We start from the raw sequence: 23,317 nt of genomic DNA on the forward strand, positions 1-23,317 counted from the left end.
CTTCTTAAGCCATGGGCGGCTTCTACTTGTGTAGCTAGAACCCTTAATTTGTGGCAATTGAAGATTCATCTAATCAATTAAACGCAGAGAGATCATATTCTGGAGAGCATTCCATTACTAAAATCGGCAACTAGTTTCTTGGCGGATGCTGCAACTGAATCCGTAAAACTTTCAGCACGCATGGCAGTTTTATCTAACACAGCCAGACAGGTTCTATGGCTCAAAGCATGGGCAGGGGATATTACATCCAAAAACAAGCTAATTTCCCTTCCCTTTGACGGCCAATACGTTTTTGGACCAGATCTAGACAAGATCTTAGAAAACGCCACTGATAAGAAAAAAAGGTTTTCCAGAGGAAAGATTTAAATAAAAAAGACAGAATTTTTGTGGCCGTCAGTACCAATCGGAACAAAGGAAAGCGGAGGGAAAAACGGGGAGGTGGAGTTATGCAAAAAGGGGTAGGGGAAGAAATTTCCTTTTCAACCCCTCCTCCTCTAATCCAAAACAATGACACCATACAAGTAGGGGGAAGGCTCAACTCCTTTTTAAGAACCTTGGAGCAAATAACATCAAATTCATGGATCCTAAACATCATTAGAGAGAGGGTTATCATGTGGAATTCTGGAGGTCTTCCTCTTCAGAAAAAAATTATTACCACTCTTCCTCTCTCTCAACAAGGTACCTTAATGATAGGCATAGAAGACTTACTAAAATTAGGAGCAATAGAACCTGTCCCGAAAGATCAGCTAGAAAAGGGCCACTACTCTCGCCTATTCTTAGTAAAAAAACAAACAAACAGGAAATCTAGAATTATAATAAATCTAAAACCCTTGATCTTAAAGGAAACTTTAAGATCAGCAGTAAAATCAATAAAAAGGAGAGCGGTAATGGCCTCAATCGATTTTTGAGGGATGCTTATTACCGTATCCCGATATACAAAACATAAATATAATTCCTAAGATTTGCAATACAGACTAGGGGTCACATCCAACATTATCAATTTGTATGTCTCCCTTTCAGAATTTCCTCAGCGCCAAGAGTCTTCACCAAGATCATGGCGGTAGCAGCTCTAAGACAAGAAGCAATCAGTGTCATCCCGTATCTGGACGATATTCTAGTGATAGCGGACAACAAGGATCTATTACAAAACCACTTACAGAAAGTTCTAAACCACCTCCAATCATTAGGGTGGATTATCAATTGGGAGGAATCAAACCTTTCCCCAAGCAGCCGGAAAACGTTTCTAGGAATATCTTTGGATTCAGTTTCAGTTTTGGCTTTCCGTTTTTGAGAACCGTTCAGGGCTCTCATAAGCGGTCCAGAACGGATCAGTTTTGCCCTAATGCATTCTGAATGGAAAAAGATCCACTCAGAATGCATCAGTTTTCCTCCATTCCGTCTCCATTCTGCTTTGGAGGCGGAGACCAAAACGCTGCTTGCAGCCTTTTGGTGTCCGTCTGACAAAACTGAGCCAATAGAAAACTGATCCGTCTTCCATTGACTTTCAATGGTATTCAATACGGATCCCTCTTGGCTATGTTAAAGATGATACAAACGGATTCGTTCTGAACGTATGCAGATGTTTGTGTTAGCTGAACGGATCCGTCTGTGCAGATCCATGACTGATCCGCACCAAACGCGAGTGTGAAAGTAGCCTAATTCCCAAGGTCCTTCAAAAATTTCAAAGAGAAAAATGTACCTTGATTTTTGGTAGCTCCCTTCTGGCTCAAGAGGAGCTGATTTGCACTGCTAAAGTCACTCAGCATAGAAGCCCCCCTTCTACTACCTCGGAGATCGGATCTGTTGTATCAAGGTCCCATTCTCCACCCGAATTTAAAAATCCTAAAGATGTCTGCCTGGATTCCATGGAATCCATCCTCTCAAAATTGGGGTCATCTAATAAAGTGGTTTCCACCCTACTCCTCGGCAGGAAACAAAATACAAACCATGCGTATTTTCAAGTTTGGAGAAAATTTGCCTCTTGGTGTGGGGATTCGTTTGATCAATTTTGACCCAACATATCGAAGATCTTAGATTTCCTTCAGGACGGATTAGACTTAGGGCCTTCTCCTAATACCCTAAGGGTTCAAGTTTCAGCATTGGGGGCAGTCTGGCAGAGTTTCCCTGAATAGCCAGGTTCCTGAAAGCAGCAGAAAGGCTTACACCAACATATGGAAATATGATAGCCCCTTGGAACTTTAACACAGTCTTGTCAGGGTTAACTTCCGGCACCTTTGAACCATTAGAATCTATTTCCATAAAATGGCTCACCTTAAAAACATTTTTTCACGTAGCTATAGCATCAGCGAGATCTGTCTGTAAACTCCAGGACTTGTCTATTCAAGATCCTTTCCTCAGTATTTTTCAGGACAAATGTTTTAGATCCCTTTTTTTTTTTTTTTGCCAAAAGTTGTTTCTACTTTCCATAGATCGCAGGATATGCAGTAGTAATTCCCTCGTTTTGTGCCAACCCCAAAAAATGAGCAAGAGGCTATATTTTATACCTCAAATGTCAGAGGAGCAGTACTAAGGTATCTAGAAATGACAAAGGATTGGAGAATTGACAAGAACCCTTTTGTCCAATTTTGCAGGCCAAATAAAGGTAGAAGAGCGTCGAAAAGTTCTATTTCCCACTGGATAAAAACAGCTATTTCAGGAGCATATAAAATGGAAAGGAAGGACGCCCCTTCTTTACTTAGAACACACTCTACAAGAGGCATTTCTGCTTCTTGGGCAGAGAGATCTTCAGCCTCTCTACAACAGATTTGTAGGACGGCAACCTGGAAAAGAATGCATACTTTTACCAAGCATTACAAGCTAGATATTTTTTCTAGTGAAGACATGGCCTTTGGACGGTAAGTCCTTTGTGCTATTGGCCCCTCCTAATATATTCTTTGTTATTTCTCAGGATGTGGTGTCATGGAGACGACTAGGGAAATGAGTATTACACTCACCAGTAATCCGGTTTCCTGGAAGTCTCCATGTCAATACAAATCCATGTGTATTTCCAACGAAAGCAGGATAAAGGTATAATACAATCTATGTACTAAAATAAATGGGTGGGAAGTATGTTGTGACATGGAGACTTCCAGGAAACCGGATTACCAGTGAGTGTAATACTCATTTGTCACCATAGGGTTCCATTGAAAAAATATACTTGTATATTTTTTGCAGGATTCTGCAGGATAGAATATTGTAGAGTACTACACTTATACATTGGGGAAATAAGGATGCAAATGTTAAATGTGGATTAAAAATATGATGTGAACGTCTTACAGGTATAGACTTACATGTAATGCTTTCCTGGTTTTCGTATTTCTGTCAGTTTCAAAGTTAACTTTAGATCAGAGATGATTTGGTACTCATAATGTCTGTTACAGAGCTCCCAAATCCCCTGTATAGCTATAGAGTTAAAGAAGTACTTTCCCAAAAATGTTTTTGGACATATAGTGGCAACTCACCAGCAAAATTCTGGAAGTGAAATTTGTTTAATCCCAGCCCCATTGCATCCAAACATCTACTCTCACTCTCCGCAGTTACTGACAAGCTGCTATGTATAAGTGCATGCGTAGCAACTAGGCATGAGCGAATCAACTTCGCATAAAACATTGTTCTAATAAAATGTATTGGCTCCGATGAGCCAAAGTTATTGCTCCGCAAAGTCTCGCGAGACCTCACATATTAGTACACTGCTGTATATACTGGCCAAGAACAGGTAGTGGGTGGCTATGATTGGGGCGTGGGGGCCAGATTTGGATTTTTGCTTTGGGGCAGAGTGATTTCTATGCATGCCCCTGGGTGTACGGATGAGAATGCATCTAATTACGATGCCATAAATTAAGTGGGCAGGGGTAATCAAAACCGGTGTACAACACGCTGGTCTTGATAAATCTCCGCCTGTGTGTTCGCTGTATACTTTTTGTGCTTTTAGTAGTGCTTTTTTGTCGATTAGGAGTTGAGCTTGCATAGAGCAACATGTGAAAGGAGTTTGCTTTGTATTCATTGTTTTCACAGATGTACTGGAAACAGCATTTTTAGCTACTTAATATTAATTTAATATACTGTTAAATATATGTTCTAATATATACGGTAATAGCTCTGTATATAGTAGTCTTTTTGTTTGCTTTGACTTGTAGGATTACCCAGGGATCACCCAGAGAGCTATCATTCTTTTATGTGGAATAACTTCTTTAAGCACATTGATATCAGTGCTGAGAATGCTCACATCTTGGATGGAAATGCTCCAGATCTTCAGACTGAATGTGACTCATTTGAGGAAAAAATTATGGCTGCTGGTGGAATAGAATTATTTGTTGGAGGTAAGAAAAGTCGTTTAATTTTTTATTTTTTTTTAAGTCATATGATATCAAAACTAGACAAAATGGGGGGTTTGAAGTTTTTAATTTGCCAACCCAATGTATGATAATAGGGATCTGACACCCAGCACCTGAAATGTGAAGAAGGATTCATATGAGCAAGGCCGAGAGCTCCAGTACCAGGCATAGCCACACTTGCAGGGATGTCACCATGCTACCACATTGACTTTTGACAGGGGAGGTTGGGGGGTGGTCACTGGAGTCTGAATGCCACCGATTGTATTTTGATGTCCTTTTCTAAGAAAATGCCGTCAGTGAAAATTTTAGGAAACCCTTTGATGAATATAGATGTTTAAATTGCTTTAACCACCTAACTGTTTTCCCCAAAAGACCATATCTCTAGCTGGTACCAAACCAGAGATAGTAACATGGTACATAAGGCCGAAAAAAGACATTTGTCCATCCAGTTCGGCCTGTCGTCCTGCAAGTTGATCCAGAGGAAGGCAAAAAAAAAAAAAACCCTGTGAGGTAGAAGCCAATTTTGCTAACTTTATGGGAATAAAAAATTCCTTCCCGACTCCAATCAGGCAATCAGAATAACTCCCTGGATCAACGACCCCTCTCTAGTAGCTACAGCCTGTAATATTATTATTACGCTCCAGAAATACATCCAGGCCCCTCTTGAATTCCTTTATTGTACTCACCATCACCACCTCCTCAGGCAGAGAGTTCCATAGTCTCACTGCTCTTACCGTAAAGAATCCTCTTCTATGTTTGTGTACAAACCTTCTTTTCTCCAGACGCAGAGGATGTCCCCTCATCACAGTCACAGTCCTGGGAATGAATAGATGATGGGATAGATCTCTGTACTGACCCCTGATATATTTATACATAGTAATTAGATCTCCCCTCAGTCGTCTTTTTTTCTAAAGTGAATAAGGCTACTTTCACATTAGCGTTCGGGGCTCCGCTTGTGAGTTCTGTTTGAAGGCTCTCACAAGCGGCCCCGAACGCATCCATACTGCCCAAATACATTCTGAGTGGATGCGGATCCGCTCAGAATGCATCAGTCTGGCAGCGTTTGGCCTCCGCTCAGCAGGCGGACACCTGAACACTGCTTGCAGCGTTCGGGTGTCTGCCTGGCCGTGCGGAGGCTAACGGATCCGTCCAGACTTGCAATGTAAGTCAATGGGGACGGATCCGTTTGAAGTTGACACAATATGGCTCAATTTTCAAACGGATCCGTTCCCCATTGACTTTCAATGTAAAGTCTGAGGTAGCCCACTAGTGACAGCAACCCAATCTGAGTGTGTACCGTTAATAACCACCCTCTGTTTTCTATCACTGAGCCAGTTACTTACCCACATACAGATGTTTTCTCCCAGTCCGAGCATTCTCATTTTATATACTAACCTTTTATGTGGTACAGTGTCAAATGCTTTGGAGAAGTCCAGATACACGACATCCATTGATTTGCCGCTGTCAAGTCTAGAACTTACCTCCTCATAGAAACTGATTAGTTTGGCAAGACCGATCCTTCATGAAGCCATGCTGATTTTGGACCCTTTTTTGAATATTGGCACCACATTTGCTATGCGCCAATCCTGTGGTACATTCCCTGTCAGTATAGAGTCTGCAAATATCAGAAATAAGGGTCTGGCTATGACATTACTTAATTCCCTTAGGATACAGGGGTGTATGCATCCGGTCCTGGCGATTTGTCTATTTTAATCTTAAGTCGCTGTTGTACTTCTTCCTGGGTCAGACAGGACACTTTTAATGGGGAATTTATTTTTACATTCAGCATTTCATCTGACAGTTTATTTTCCTCAGTGAATACATTGGAGAAAAAAATATTTAACAGCTTTGCTTTCTCTTCGTCGCTCTCTGCGACTCCCCCCCCCTCATTACTCTTTAACCACCTCAGCTCCCTTAGCTTAAAGGGACACTGACAGGGCCAATAAGCATATTGAGGTATATATATGGCAGTACAGGTCTTATAATGGGTATTACAATCATCTAAGTATCCCCCTGTCCACATTATACATACAGTAAAGTTAAGTTTTATAACCTGCTCCAACGGTCTTCAATCTGCCCAAAGGGCGGTGTTTCACCTCTCTTGCGCCCAGCCAGCCTCCCCCAACTGCCGCTTTGAAGCGCCGCCCAGCTCATGAATATTCACTTCGCTGGGTGACGCTTACTGTCCCCGACTTGACAAGATCCGGCGCATGCGCAGGGCACTGTTCAGCGCAGCGCTTCAGAGCGGGGACCGCAGAAGCCGCCCAGCAAACTGAATATTCATGAGCTGGGCGGCGCTTCAAAGCGGCAGTTGGGGGAGGCTGGCTGGGCGCAAGAGAGGTGAAACGCCGCCCCTTGGGCAGATTGAAGACCGTTGGAGCAGGTTATAAAACTTAAGTTTACTGTATGTATAATGTGGACAGGGGGGATACTTATATGATTGTAATACCCATTATAAGACCTGTACTGACAGATATATACCTCAATATGCTTATTGGTCCTGTCAGTGTCCCTTTAAACCCCCTTAATGACCAGACCACTTTTTACAATTCTGCACTTCACTACTTTCACGGTTTATTGCTCGGTCATACAATTTACCACCCAAATGAATTTTACCTCCTTTTCTTCTCACTAATAGAGCTTTCATTTGGTGGTATTTCATTGCTGCAAAAATCTTTACTTTTTTTGTTATTAAACGAAATTTACCCAAAAAAAAAAAAATATATATATGTAATTTTTCACTTTCAGTTGTAAAATTTTTCAAATAAAACTACATTTCTATATAAATTTTTCTATAAATTGTGTATATTTATTGGTTTGTGCAAAAGTTACAGCGTTTACAAACTATGGTACAGAAATGTGAATTTCCGCATTTTGAAGCAGCTCTGACTTTCTGAGCACCTGTCATGTTTCCTGAGGTTCTACAATGCCCAGACAGTACCACCCCACAAATGACCCCATTTTTTGTCACACGTTAGTGGAAAATTATGATTTTTTTTTTTCAAAAATGATCTTTTTATCGCTGCAGCGCTTGTAAAGTGATTGTGCAGTAATCGTCAAAAAAATTATGTTTTTGTCACTGCGGCCGTGGGTGAATGCACGTGTGGGCGACTGATCAGGCCTGATCGGGCAAACACTGCGTTTTGGGTGGAGGGCGAGCTAAGGTGACACTAATACTATTATAGATCTGACTGTGATCAGTACTGATCACTTACAGATACTATAAAAGTACCAATTAGCGTATCGCTAATCAGCGAATCAGTGACTGTGGTGGTCTGGGTGCTAACCGACGCTAACTACCTAACAGAGGGGCCTAAACTATCCTAAAACCTAACTGTCAATACTAGTGGGGGAAAAAAGTGACAGTTTACACTGATCAGTTTTTTCCCTTTCACTAGTGATTGACAGGGGTGCTCAAGGGGTTAATTGGGTTGATGGGGGGTGATCCTGGGGCTAAGTGTAGTGTTCGTGTGTGCTCCTCTGCTGGGACCAACTGACGAAAAGGACCAGCAGAGGAGCACAGAAGCCATTTAACACCTTCTATTTATAAATATAAAGTGTTAAATGGCTTCTGATTCGATAAAAAAAAAAAAAAATGCCTGCCAGTGATGATCATTGGCTGGCAGGTTGGTGACTAAATACTACTTGAACTTTTGCCGGCCCGCAATGCGCATGCGCGGGCCGACTGTGTGCGTAGTCTCGCGAGATGACGCACAGATGCGTCGCCGAGGAATGAATCGACCGCCTCCGGACCGCGATCCTGCATTAGGCGGTCAGGAGGCGGTTAAAGGGCCGACACCTTCAGATTTCTCTTTTTAACATTTATATAATTGAAAAACATTTTAGAGTTAGTTTTACTCTCTTTGGCAATTAATCTCTCTGTCTCTAGTTTGGCCACTTTTATTTGTTTTTTTTACATGTTTTTTTTTCCTGTTTTAGTGATTTTATATGCTTTCTTTTTGTAATTGTATTGCTTTCTTTACAGTTCTATTTATCCACATTGGTTTCTTTTGTTCCTTAACCTTTTATTCCCATACGGTATGTTCCTCTCACAATGAGAATTTAGGATGCTCTTAAAGATATCCCATTTTGTGGCTGTATTTTTATTTTTAAGGACTTTGTCCCAGTTAGTTAGGCCTATGGCCTCTCTAAGTTGGCTAAATTTAGCTTTTTTGAAGTTTGGTATTTTTGTTCCTTCCTGTTGAAATGCTCTTTTGAATAATTGGAAAGTTATTACTTTATGGTCACTATTTACCAGGTGTTCCCCCAACCTGCACGTCTGTTGTTCTGTCAGGCCTATTGGTTAATACGAAGTCCAGTATGGCTGTCCCTCTAGTCGTGTCCTGAACCAGTTGGGAGAGGTAATTGTATTTGGTTATTGCCAAGAAGCTATTTCCCTTATGAGATATAAAAGTTTCAGTTTCCCAGTCTATATCTGGGTAGTTGAAGTCCCCCATAATAACCACCTCATTATGATTTTCCACCTTGTCTATCTCGTTTAGTAGTAGTTTTTCTGTGGACTCTGGTATATTAGGTGGTTTATAGTAAACTCATATTAGTAATTTATTATTGTTTTTAGCTCCATGTATCTCTACCCACAGTGACTCCACATGTTCATGTCCCTCACTTATATATATTCCGGTGTGGGCTTTAGACAGGACTTTACATAAAGGCATGACTATCCTTTCTAAACAGACTGTAACCTTGTACATTAACTGCCCAGTCATGGCTATCATCCAGCCATGTTTCCGTTATTCCCACTATATCACAGTCCTCCTCACACATCACTAATTCCAGTTCCCCACTTTTATTAGTCAGGCTTCTGGCATTAGTATGCATACATACATACATACATACATACATACATACATACATTTGAGAGGTTTATGTATATATTTTTATTTTTTTTACCCTACACCTTTCCTTCTGAACAGTTCTAGTCCCTCCTTCCTTTCCTCCCCCAGTCCCACTACCTTGCCCCCGGTCTCTATCTGCCCTATCTTCCCCTCCTATAATGTAATTTCCCTCCCCCAGCCCCTAGGTTAAACACGCCTCCAACCTTCCAGCCATCTTTCACCCCAACACCCCATCCCATTGAGGTGCAGCCCATCCCTACGATTGAGCCTGTAGCCGATAGAGAAGTCGGCCCAGTTCTCCAGGAACCCAAACCCCTCCTTCCTATACCAGTTCTTGAGTCACTTGTTAATCTCCCGCTGCCTTTCTTGTGTGGCCCGTGGTACAGGCAGTATTTTGTAAAATACTACCTTTTGAGGTCCTTGCCTTAAGCTTTTGACCTAAATCCCTGAAATCATTTTTAAGGACTCTTCACCTACCTCTAACTTTGTAATTGGTTCCGATATGGACCATGACTGCTGGATCTTCTCCAGCCCCTCCCAGTAATCTGTCAACCCGATCCGCGATGTGTGGAACTCTAGCGCCAGGAAGACGGCACACTGTTCGGCGATCACGGTCTTTGACAGATTGCCCTATATGTTCCCCTAATAATGGAGTCTCCCACTACCAGAACCTGTCTCACCTGCCCTGCTATCCTGGTTCCCTGCTTACTGGAGCTGACATTCCCCTGACTGGCAGAGGAAGTATCCGGCTGCAGCCTTAATTCATTTCAATGGGGCCGCAAAAGACCGCACCGTGTGATGTCCGCATCCGTAGTTCCATTACGCAGCCCCGCAAAAAAGATAGAGCATGTCCTATTCTTTTCTGCAGCCACGGACAAGAATAGGCATTTCTATCATATTGCCGGCCATGTGCGGTCCTCAAAATCCATGGTAATTTGTGGAATGGACCCTTAAAGTGGTTTTCCCATCTCAAAAAAATGGGGGCATATCTCAAGGGTATACAATGAGAACAAAGCCAGGAAATGAACGGAGGGTGCACTGCGCATGTGCAGCCGCCCTCCATTTATTTCTATGGGGCTGCCGAAAATAGCCGAGCGCCCCATAGAAATGAATGGGATCATGGGCCACGCATGCTCGGTGCGCTCCCATTCACTTCTATGGGAGTTGCGCTTGGTGGTGGACGGACCCTAGGAAATCCGGGGTCCTCCAACCACAGCGCTCCCCGCTTCGTTCTTGTTGTAGATGCGGACCCGCACCTATCAGACAATGGGGGCATATCCTAGCGATATGCCCCCATTGTCTGAGATGGGAATGCCCCTTTTAAGGTGTACCGATGGTTGTAAGAATTATGGACTTGATATCAGTTTATCTTTGTTATTACTGACCAATCTCTGCAATTGGAGAACACAGTGGTCCCTCAAGATACAATATTAATTGTTTCCAGGAGGACCATTGTTACTTGAGTAATCGTTCCAAAGCCACAAAATGTCATCCAAGATGAGATAAATTGAAGATTTAAGAAAAATAAGCAGATAACTAAGACAGATAAAACAAGTCCTTACATATAAGAGTCAGGAATAGCTGCTAACTACAGTAGTAACTAATTCAGCTAGTTTTCCAGAGAAGTGACCTTGATTTGTTGGCTCTGAGTCTGAGGCATTGTATGTTAATTCTAATTTCAACTTAAAATGGGTCAGATAAGACCATTGTATGTTAAAAATATTGTATCTTGAGGAATCTCTGTACATTATTTATCTTAGATGTCCAGCAATGCACATTATTGGATTGACTGGAACAGTTTTCTATATGAACTAACTTGTCATTTCAGGTATCTAACATTATAAGCCATTTTAATAACTAGCATCCCTGAATAATATTGGTTAAAGGGGTTGTCCGGGTTCAGAGCTGAACCCAGAATTTCACCCAGGCAGTTCTTTCTCCGATGCTCTCCTTTGCCCTGAATCGCGCAGGGAAAAGGCATTTTGTGGACTTCCGGTGGCATACCGGGCTCTCCTGCAGGCTGCCAAGCGGAGGCTTCCACCCAGCTGTGAGCCCAGTGACGTCACTGGTACTGATGGGCGGGTTTTTAGCACTGCCCTAGCCTGTAAAACAGCTAGGGCAGTGCTAAAGCTGACCCATTAGAGCCGGTGACATCACCGAACACACTGCTGGGCGAAAGCCTCTGCCCGGCAGTGTGTTATGATAAATAACACACGCAGGGCATGGGAGAGCATCAGAGCATGAAATGGGGGCTGCCTGGGTGAAATTATGGATGTGTCCGGGTTCAGCTCTAAACCCGTACAACCCTTTTAAGTTGGAGGCAAACTGACATGACAAGCCAAAGGGCTACGGTAAGTGCTTCTCCTTCTCTGTTCATTGCATATACAGACTTGTGCTTGTGTTTTATTTGGTGACAGGGATCGGGCCTGATGGTCACATAGCTTTTAATGAACCAGGGTCCAGTCTGGTATCCAGAACGAGAGTGAAGACATTGGCCATGGACACCATATTGGCAAACGCACGTTTTTTTGATAACAATCTCTCAAAAGTACCTACCATGGCTCTGACTGTTGGTGTAGGAACAGTGATGGATGCAAAAGAGGTAAGGTTGGCTTTAAAGGGGACCTGTCACCTCTCCTGACGTGTCTTTCTTAGTAACTACTTGCGTTCCCCATCTAATAGCAATTCTGGAGCATCTAGTCTTATGACATTCTCTGTTATTTCTACTAGAAGTTTATGAATGAATGGTCAGCAGCGTGTAGTAAAGGTACAGATGGGTGATAGGGGGTGTCCTTGCACAGTCTGACACCAGCAGCAATAGTTGGACAGTCATACACACCGTCTTCTGGTAACACCCAGCAGTACCCTTCTGGCAATAAACTTCTAGCAGGAATATTACAGGAATGGCACAGCAAAGAGTTGTAATAATAGATGCTCCAGAATTGTTATGAGGAATGCATAAGCTATTAAAACAGTCATGTCAGGAGTGGTGACAGGTCCTCTTTAATAGTTTGTTATTTTCATGAAAGAGGAAACATAAGCTGTTTCTGTTCTGCTACTTTTGTATAGATTTTATGAAAGGTTGATTTAAGCATTTAATAGTTGCACAGAAAAAGTGATGGGTGATTGATGTATTTGAGTGCCAGCCTTTTTATATTGTTTAATTTATTTACAAGTTTATAAAGTGTAGTGTACATTAACACATTCAGGAACGGCAACTTTCCATTTTTGCGTTTCCATTTTTTAATCTGGGCCTTCCAGCCATAACTTTCTTTAGTTTTCTGTTCTGGTAGCCGTATGAGGGCTTATTTTTTGGGGGACAAGTAGTACTTTCTAATGGCAGCATTTAATATTCCATACGATGTAGTGGGAAATTGGAAAAAAAAAATGCAATTCTGCCATAGTTTAATGGGTTTTGTTTGTACAGTGTACGTGTGGTAAAACGGACTCGTTACCTTCATTCTCTGGTATAAGAAAATTATAACGATACCACACTTTCTTGTGTTTTAATACTTAAAAAAATATAAATCTTTGAAAAAATTATTTTTTTATTTAACTTTCCATATTCTGATAGCTATTTTATAGTTATGTCTACGGAGCTGTGTAAGGGCTCACTTTTTTGTGGCGCAATCTGTAGTTTAAGTGACACCATTTGGGGGTGGGTCTGACTTCAATTTTTGTGGGGGAAGTGAAGCGATGAAGAAAACTCGACCATATATCTCTATCTATTTATATATTTTTTTTTTTTGGGCGTTCACTGTACGGGATAAATGTATATTTTAATAGTACGGCCATTTTGGGACACAGCAATGCCTATGTTTTATTGTTTATTTTTATTATAGAGAAAGGGAGTGATTTAAATTTTTATATTTTGTTTATACTTTTAAAAACTTGTTTTACTTTACTTTTTTAAAACTTTAAGCCCCCATCCCCCCAAGGCCTTACACTGTAATGAACTATCGTCAGTAATAAGCTGGGTTTCTTCAGAGAGACTCAGGGTATTACCACAAACGAATGGCTTCCCCAATCTCAGTGCGGGGAAGCTGTTTGGGCCCCGGGAGAAACTGACCCACAGCATCTGATGGGTTAAATGTCTGTATTATCGCGGATTGCAGGACGCACGCCTCTGCATAAATTAGTCGCATCCTCTGGAAGTCCGTGCACATAGACTCAATATTTGCAGCAGCAAGTAGAAATTGCACATGAGGTTTCAGATCAGGAAACAGTTTTGGTGGAATAATACATTTCCCCATGGTGTTGTGCAATAGCTGCACAGAGGATCATACAGCCACAGATTGGGTGCTCAGCTGTCAAACAAGAGAGGAGGTGGAAACTTGGATCTCTGTATACATGACACTCAGTATGCTGTTTTACTGATGCTGTCTAATACTTAGTGTAAACTTAGACTAGACATTCTAAAAGTGTGCCACATTTATCACAGTGATTATACATTTGGGCAATAATAGGGAATAAACTGTTTGCTCCCGATTACTGCCTGATCGCTGAGTGGAGATGATGGCTGCATTTACATGCACAATAATCCCCTCTGTAGAGGAACAAGCGATTTTTGCTACGATTGCTCCTCCACATACAGATTAATTTGCCAGCACCTTTACTCAGTTTACACAGAACAATCTGCTGCCGGCAAATGATTATTTTATTGTTATGTGCCACATAGAAAATGTAATCACTGACAAACAAGCGTTTATTTGTTGGGTGATTCATGGCACATCTATATTTTTTTATTTTTTTCGCAGACACAGGAAGTCACCTATTTTTATGGACGGTTGGAAACCCTGCTTTTAGGTTAGACCATTCCTGCTAAGCCACAATGTCTTGATATGAGTTGGAAAAAGGCTCTGGTGTCTAAAACAATTATAAAATGTGGTGCAAAGTATGCCAGTTCTGGCACATTTTGATTAGTAAATCTCCAATATGCACTGTGTATACAGTAGAGGCAGAAGCAATAAATGGCAGAGCTTCTAGATCTTGCTGTACCTAGTACTGCTCTGACAGCCCCAAAATATATAGTGTAAAAATAAGTGATGTCCCCAAAAATTCTTTCTTTATGAAAATAAAATTTAGTTTCTAGCGGGTACAAGTATAAATTTTAAGACCATGACAATTTATTTTTATTTTTATAAATCTTTGCATTGCATAAGCCATATATTTTACTGTTAAAGTAGCCCTATGTGGGTTTAGCTTTTATGGCATTTACCATACTGTACAAATATGTCAACTAATGTTGTTCTGTGAGTCGTTAAAATAGCATATTTAGATAGATATATAACCTGTACCATATTTAGGTGATATGCTTTATTTATATTTTTTTTTGTTTTACAACACTTGTATAAGTGAAGGGGGGAAAAGACATTTGATTACTTTTTTTATTCCAGTTATATAATGGCAAAATAAACAGCGGTCTGTCTTTGTTTTTACTGTATTGACCATTAGAAGATTTGACCATGTGATCCTTTGATTGCATTGCAGTTCTTCTATATTGCAGTGTATTATCCCTGTCCGTATAGGGCCAGGAACAGATGAGCGAGTACAGTGTATAGGGCTGCAGCGATTAATCTACTTTATCGATAATATTCGATAACTGGATTCGTTGTCGACTAATCCAGTTATCAAATAATCGCTGATTCGTTGCTATGCGGGCGGGCGTTTTACTTAAATCAGCGCATCTTTATTTTACCTTACAATGAAGCTCCAGTAACAGGCAGAGCGGACGGTGGCATAACGTCACTTACTCACGTGACGCGCCTGCTCCGCCTCCTTGATTCATAAAGTGGGCGGAGCAGGTGCATCACGTGAGTAAGTGACGTTATGCCGCCGCCCGCTCTGCCTGTTACTGGAGCTTCATTGTAAGGTAAAATAAAGATGTGCTGAGCAAAAGTTACTGCCAGAATAGTCTGTTGTGAGCAGCAGAGCCGGGGCTGCTATGGGGAGGGGGATCTGTGGATGGCACTGCTATGGGGAGGGGGATCTGTGGATGGCACTGCTATGGGGAGGGGGATCTGTGGATGGCACTGCTATGGGGAGGGGGATCTGTGGATGGCACTGTTATGTGATTTAAAAGAAAATAGTTTTGAAAAAATGAAAACTATTATAAAAAAGCTGTCATGAAAACAAAGATTTAAAAATTACTTAGTGCATGGGACTCAGCTGCCTAACTGCCGTTTGTCTTTCTCTTTACTTCTGTAGGTAATGATACTGATCACTGGGGCACATAAGGCCTTTGCTCTATACAAGGCTATAGAAGAAGGAGTAAACCACATGTGGACAGTATCTGCCTTCCAGCAGCACCCAAGTACAGTGTTTGTTTGTGATGAAGATGCGACACTAGAGCTACGTGTAAAGACTGTAAAATATTTTAAAGGTATATTTCTAGCATATATTTTGAAATTTAAAGGGATCAGCTGTACAAAGGGGCCAGCGCTCTGTGTGTGTTTTAGGCCTCCTCTAGGCCATGTGACATCACGGCATTCAAGTGGGGCTAAGCTGCAGTACCAACCACAGCCACTATATGGTGTAGAGCACTGTGCTTGGTAAGCTGCGAGGAGGCCGCGATACTCACTGGGGCACTGCGGACTCCTCAAACAGCTGAACAGTGGGGGTGTTGGATTTGTACTCCCACCAATCTCATTGATGACTTATCCTATAGATAGGTCATCAATATGTAAATCCCATAGAACCAATGCAATGTTAGATTTCACATTCTACTAACTCCTTGGTGTTAATATATGCAGTTGTTTGAAGACTATATGTGGCAAGAGATTTTTTTTGCTTTGCTGTATCCACATATTTTGCCCATATTCTCACATGGCAGATTTGTTGCAGAAATTTCTGGGACTGTTCAATTAAAACTGTAGTAGTGAACATACTCTTGGTGGGGTTAAAGTATACCTATACTTTAACAAAAACTTTGAATATGTCATTGTGACATATGAAAGGTTTTGATCAAACGAAGATATAGAAATGCTTACACACTGTCTCTTTGCTCCACTGGCCAATCAACAGGAGGAGAAATGGCTTGTGAAGCAGAGTGGAAATGCTAGCATGCACAGTGACTTTGGCCGGCCCTCAATGCATTTTAGACCTTATTTGCATAATAAAGGGGTTGTCACTTCAGCCAGACCTTCCATTGCGCAAATTGAGGAATGAACGCGGCCAGTATCTGTGTTTTGCGGATCCGCAATTTGTAGACCGCAAAACAGACAACGGTCGTGTGCATGATCCCTAACTCTTACATAGTGAATGCATGATAGGGGGCCTTTCAATCGGAGCCCCTGCAGTGAAATCCCAGGCCTTCAATAAGTTGTTATTGCAGTCTAGGGCCTTATGAAAGCTTCCAAGCCTGCTATAGCAAACGGCCTGCAGCGGAGCTTAATAGTCAGCCAGGAAAGATCTCAGACTCCAGTAGTATAAGGTGAGACAAAGACTAGATACAGCCTTAGAACTCTGTGTAATCCTGTCAGAGGAGCAGAGTTCAGAACTGGACCTCTCGCTGCCACGCGCATAGAGTTTCTCACACTGTACTCGCTCATCTGTGACTGGCCTAAGGGTATGGCTACACTGGTAGCGTGACAGCTCTGACAGGATTGCAGGGGCATTGCAGTTGTAGTGGTGATCCCATAGAAATGAATGAATCACAAAAAATCCAGCCTATGGTAAAAGTGATCAGAGGACTGCATATTCAGGTCCACTAAAATTTGCAGTAAAAAAAATTAAAATAAACGCAAAAATATTAAATTTAAATCGCGCTTTTTCCCTATTTTAAGCAATAACAAAATAAACATAATTGGTATAACTGTATCTAAAAATGTCTGAACAATTAAAATCTAAAAATATTGATCATGCCAGGTGATAACAAAACAAATGGCCGATATACAATTTTATTTGTTCAACTTGTTCCCTGCAAAAAAATTTAATAAGCAGTGAAAAAGTAATATGTATCCCAGTGTTGGACTGGGGTGCCTAGGGCCCACCCAGTAAAGCTTTCCTCTATACCTAGAAGTCATGTCTGCCTCCTGATGCATCTATAATAATAAACTGGGGAGTTTCTTAAAGCGATTCTGTCATCAGATTTGAGGCCTATAATCTAAACATATGGCCAGGTCCCTACTAATACCCTGAATCCCTGAGGTTCTGTACTCTGCTTGCCCATATGTAATGGAGTAAGTTTACTGTGTTATGTGCCACTTTTGCAGGAGGTGGGAGACTAGGGGCCCACCGGGGGATTCACCTCTAACCCTTGTCATCGCAATTCATGCGTTTCTCATCTTCTTTTGTGTGGTGCCAAATCAATTGGAAGTATAAGTATGTGCGCCCCATACTACTTTCATAATGAGACCAGACACACAGTTGGCTTCATGAAAAAGCACTTCCTCATTCCTCTGAGCCAGAACAAGAGAACTTTATTCAAGTTACATTAACGTAAATAGCAGACATGACATCACGAAAAGGGTTGTTCCTTAAGAAGAGACTATTGGCTCCTTAATTTGATAGGTGTGGTTTCAGCAACTTCAACTCTGAGTTCATAGATTGCAGTTTTCAAATCTACCCAACTCCCACCTTCTGCCTCCCCTATTGATCTTAAGACAAAGGAATGCACACATGGCTCATACATCTGGTTTGCGGCCATCTAGTGGACAAAAATGTGTACTACATAATGTTCACATATATACAGGTCCAGATCATAGAATGTGTCGGCAGATAAGAACCATTTGGCCCATCTAGTCTGCCCAATATATCTGAATCCTATGAATAGTCCCTGGCCCTATCTTATATGAAGGATAGCCTTATGCCTATCCCATGCATGCTTAAACTCCTTCACTGTATTTGCCGCTACCACTTCTGCAGGAAGGCTATTCCATGCATCCACTACTCTCTCAGTAAAGTAATACTTCCTTATATTACTTTTAAACCTTTGCCCCTCTAATTTAAAACTGTGTCCTCTTGTGGTAGTTTTTTTTCTTTTAAATATGCTCTCCTCCTTTACCGAGTTGATTCCCTTTATGTATTTAAAAGTTTCTATCATATCCCCTCGGTCTCTTCTTTCTTCCAAGCTATACATATTAAGGTCCTTTAACCTTTCCTGGTAAGTTTTATCCTGCAATCCATGTACTAGTTTAGTAGCTCTTCTCTGAACTCTCTCTAGAGTATCTATATCCTTCTGGAGATATGGCCTCCAGTACTGCGCACAATACTCCAAGTGAGGTCTCACCAGTGATCTGTACAGCGGCATAAGCACTTCACTCTTTCTACTGCTTATACCTCTCCCTATACATCCAAGCATTCTGCTGGCATTTCGTGCTGCTTTATTACATTGTCTTCCCACCTTTAAGTCTTCTGAAATAATTACTCCTAAATCCCTTTCCTCAGATCAAAAGTTTAAGACCACTTGAAAAATGGCAAAAAATAATATTTTACATTGTTGGATCTTAACAATGTTCTAAGTAGAGCTTCAACATGCAACAAGAAGAAATGAGTGAGACAAAACATTTTTTGAGCATTCAATTAATTGAAAATAACGATTAAACTGAAACTGGCTGTTTTTCAGCTGATCAAAATTTTAGGACCACGTGCCCTTTAAAAGGCCAAATCTGTGCAAAGAAGTGGATTCATTGTTATTTTCTGTCAGGTAGTCACACGTTGTGATGGCAAAGGCAAAAAAACTCTCCCTTTTTGAACGTGGTTGGGTTGTTGAACTGCATAAGCAGGGTCTCTCACAGCGCGCCATCGCTGCTGAGGTGGGACGCAGTAATTTTCTTAAATGATCCTGAGGGTTATGGAACAAAAAAAGTAAAGCGGAAAACCCAAAAAAAAATCATCAGCACTGAGCCGGAGGATCCAATTGGCTGTCCGTCAAGAAACTGGACGATCCTCGACCCAAATTAAGGCCCTTACTGGTGCTGACTGCAGCCCCATAACCATCAGACGGCATCTGAGACTGAAGGGCTTCAAAAACAAAAAAACGTCTTCAAAGACCTCCTCTCCTTGAACGCCACAGAACTGCTCGTTTGGACTTTGCAAGAGAGCACCAAACATGGGACATTCAAAGGTGGAAAAAAAGTTTTATTCTCTGATGAGAATTTTTTTTTACCTTGATGGTCCTGATATTTTCTAATGTTACTGGCATAACGCCATCCCACCTGAGATGTTTTCTACACGCCACAGTGGAGGGGGAGCCATAATGGTCTGGGGTGCTTTTTCCTTCAGTGGAACAATGGAGCTTCAGGAAGTGCAGGGGCATCAAATGGCCGCTGGCTATGTCAGATGTTGCAGAGAGCATTCCTCATGACAGGGGCCTCATCTGTGTGGTAACTACTGGGTTTTTCAACAGGACAACGCTACAAGGATCTTCTTCCAGGAGAATAACATCACTCTTTTGGCCCATCCTGCGTTTTCCCCTGATCTAAATCCAATTGAGAACCTTTGGGGATGGATGGCAAGGGACGTTTACAGAAATGGACAACAGTTCCAGACAGTAGGCGGCGGTCTACACCACTTGGAGAAATGTTCCCACTCACCTCATGGAAACGCTTGCATCAAGCATGCGGAAACAAATTTTTGAAGTGATAAACAATAATGGCGGAGCTACTCATTACTAAGTTCATGTTTGGAAGTTGGATTTCTGTTTTGGGAGGGGTTAATTTTTTTATTTATTTTTTGGAGGTGTGGTCCTAAACTTTTGATCAGCTGAAAAACAGCCTGTTTCAGTTTATTCGTTGTTTTCATTCAATTGAATGCTCCAAAAATGTTTTGTCTCACTCCCATTTCTTCTTGGTGCATGTTGAAGCTCTACTTGGAACCTTGTTAAGATCCAGCCATGCTAAATATGATTTTTTGCCATTTTTCAAGTGGTCTTAAAATTTTGATCAGGACTGTATATGAGCGTATAAAGCCTATCTCTCACACCCTGTGGGCCAGTCCGAGCCTGTGTACCCCAATATGGTACCAATAAAAACTAAATCTTGCCTCACACAACTTTATAGATGGAAATATATGGATGTCAGGAAATGGTGATGCAAAGAAAAATGTTTTTTTCAAAAACGTTTTTTTTTTTTAAATATACATTTACATTGTAGTTATGTTTTTATATCTACAAATTTTACTGACTCTCAGAATAAGGTTGTCATCTCATTTTTAACAGTGAATGCTGAAAAACAAAGCTCAACAAACAATGGCTGAATTGTTATTTATTTTCCACTGTTTTATCCACAAATTATTTTGCCCCATTATTCAGTACAAGATATGGTAAATTAAATGGTGCAATGAAATAAATACAGCTTGTCCTGCAAAAAAGAAGTTTTTTGTGAATGCAAAAAAAAAAAAAATCATGGCTCTTGGAAGGTGGGGAGAGAGAAAATAAAAACTGACTGTGCTGATATGGTTAATACTTGTCTAGTGAAGGTTGCACAATAGCCACAACATAAAGATACCTGTCATGTTCTGAATGCTTTTCTTCTCTTCTGCGGTGTTTGAGATCATGATCCCATACATGCTGACTATACACGTATTGCTTTTCTTTAAAGACTTTGGGGCAGCAGAGTACTTTTGAAGAGCAACCAATCAGATTCCACCTTTCATTTTCAGTGGTTCTTTGGAAAATAAACTCAGCAACCTGATTGGTTGCCATGGGCAACTACTCTGCTTTTTCCTGCCCCAGTTTTGATAAATCTCCCTCTTTGTCTCTATTGGTCTAATGCCAGATTTGGGTTAAAGGGAATCTGTCACCGGGAACACCAGTATGACGGGGCCCAGCAAGATGACGGTTAGGAGGGCCCTGGCCCTTTTGAATTAGCTGAAGTAACATAGTACATAAGGCCGAAAAAAGACATCTGTCCATCCGGTTCGGCCTGTTATCCTGCAAGTTGATCCAGAGGAAGGCCCCAAAAAAAACTGTGAGGTAGAAGACAATTTTCCCCACTTTAGGGGAATAAAAAATCCTTCCCGACTCCAATCAGGCAATCAGAATAACTCCCTGGATCAACGACCCCTCTCTAGTAGCTATATCCTGTAATATTATTACACTCCAGAAATACATCCAGGCCCCTCTTGAATTCCATTATTGTACTCACCATCACCACCTCCTCAGGCAGAGAGTTCCATAGTCTCACTTCTCTTACCGTAAAGAATCCTCTTCTATGTTTGTGTACAAACCTTCTTTCCTCCAGACGCAGAGGATGTCCCCTCGTCACAGTCATAGTCCTGGGGATAAACAGATGATGGGATAGATCTCTGTACTGACCCCTGATATATTTATACATATTAATTAGATCTCCCCTCAGTTGTTGTTGTTGTTGTTGTGTTTTTTTTTTTTTGTTTGTTTTTTTGTTTTTGTTTTTTAAGTGAATAACCCTAATTTTGATAATCTTTCAGGGTACTGTAGTTTCCCCATTCCAGTTATTACTTTAGTTGCCCCCCTCTGGACCTTCTCCATCTCTGCTGGGTGCATATAATGACTTGGGCCCTTGGTGCTCTTTAGATCTCATTTGGATATTAAGAAAAAGTACGGTATCTCCAGAATGCCACAAAGAATCAGGTTAAAACAGGAATCTATGTAATCTGCTCAGGCGGCCCTGTCAGGTATTGTGCCTGGTTTCATACTGATTCCCGAGTCCGCCTTCAATATCTCCAAATTAAACTGCCTAATGGTAAATATGGCCTAGTTGCCCATAGCAACCAATCAGAGCTCAGCTTTCAGTTCCTACAGGACTCTGAAACTGAAAAAAAAAATTGGAGGTGGACTACATTTTAGTGGGCCACCCTGTACTTTTATTCCTCATGAAATAATTCAGCAGATTTTTTTTCTTAGAACTCTACATTGTGCTGTTCCTGTTATTGCTCCTGAATATGTATGAATAAGCCATCAATATTCCCTAAAAACCCCATTAACTATATCCATGGATTAATACCAGTGCCATTCTGTTTACAGGGTTAATGCATGTTCACAATAAACTGGTCGATCCCCTGTACAGCATGAAGGCGAGAGGAACTGCAGTCGGACAGACCCCAAAGAAACCATACAGTGACTGAGCAGGGCAGAGGAGCTCTGGAAGACTTGATGAAGGGTCAGCTTGTATGATAAGTTGCTTGAAGAACATGGTCTGCTAGCTCCCTGACCAGCCCCGAGGAGGACAGCCCCTTAATGCTTGATGGACCAGTGTGATGTCACACCATTAGTAATATGCACTCAGTAAATGCTTTTCACTGTTTGTTTAGGCTGCACTCACACAGTCCTGTTGACAGTCCATGTAAGGACTGTATATTTCAAACCTTTTGAGTTTTTTTTAAGTTTTTTTTCCATGTTTTCCTCTGAAATGTAAAGTCCTAAGGCTGGTTTCACATGTGCCTAGTATGTTGCCAAACTTCAGCCGACCGCATGTCTAATAACCAGACCTTTTTTTGGGTCACTAGACTAGGTTGGGTGAGGATTTGTGACACAACACATTTGTAAAAATGCTGTATATTACTTTAGTGTTGAACCACCTAACAGATTAATGACTCTGTGAATACAGCCTTAAACCATGCCTTACTTTTTCCCCAAATTGCAGTTTTTAGGATCAAAATGTATTTTTCAAACATTAAAAATGTTTTGTATTAGAAAATACATTTTTGTATTCCACTTCTTGTGTAGTTTTCAAACATCATTGCTGGAAATGTTGCAGAGTTGTTGGCAGCCTCTTAAAGGGAACCTGACACCTGTACTTTGCTGCCCTCAAGGCAGGGCAGCATAATGTAGCGGCAGACCTGCTGATTTCAGGGGCCTGTCTCTTCTGAGCTGACTCTGATGGTACTGATATGCTTGCTGAGGATTGCTGTAAAGGCATGCATTTTAATGTAATGGTATGCATACCTGCTGAAACTATTAGAGATTGCTTGTGTAGAGGGGACTTGCAGGCACGCGGAGAAGGCAATGATAATAAAACCTTTATGGCAGTAGCGAAGCAAATCATACATGAAAGCTACATACATCAGCTGGCATAAATTTCAAACTCTGGCCCATGGACTGTCCAGAAGCTGTGCCAAACTTATTAAGAGGCCTGTGCCGCTTAATAAATTTGGCGCATTTTGCACTGACTGACTTTAAGGCCTCTTCCACACGACCATATGGCTTTC

The 23,317-nt window shown here is 41.4% G+C and overlaps 1 protein-coding gene across 1 annotated transcript in view; it reads left to right on the forward strand.

Annotated features, from left to right (window-relative positions):
- GNPDA1 (glucosamine-6-phosphate deaminase 1) overlaps positions 1 to 22,806 on the forward strand; it is a 36,534-nt gene extending 13,728 nt beyond the window's left edge. The window contains exons 4-7 of the mRNA XM_044280849.1: positions 4,137 to 4,319; positions 11,608 to 11,792; positions 15,398 to 15,572; positions 22,134 to 22,806. Coding sequence (XP_044136784.1) covers positions 4,137 to 4,319; positions 11,608 to 11,792; positions 15,398 to 15,572; positions 22,134 to 22,234 — 644 coding nt within the window. The 3' untranslated portion in view covers positions 22,235 to 22,806. The remainder of the gene's footprint in view (positions 1 to 4,136; positions 4,320 to 11,607; positions 11,793 to 15,397; positions 15,573 to 22,133) is intronic.
- Positions 22,807 to 23,317: the final 511 nt, after the last annotated feature.

This window comes from Bufo gargarizans, chromosome 2 (genome assembly GCF_014858855.1).
Source record: "Bufo gargarizans isolate SCDJY-AF-19 chromosome 2, ASM1485885v1, whole genome shotgun sequence".
Classification (NCBI taxonomy): domain Eukaryota; kingdom Metazoa; phylum Chordata; class Amphibia; order Anura; family Bufonidae; genus Bufo; species Bufo gargarizans.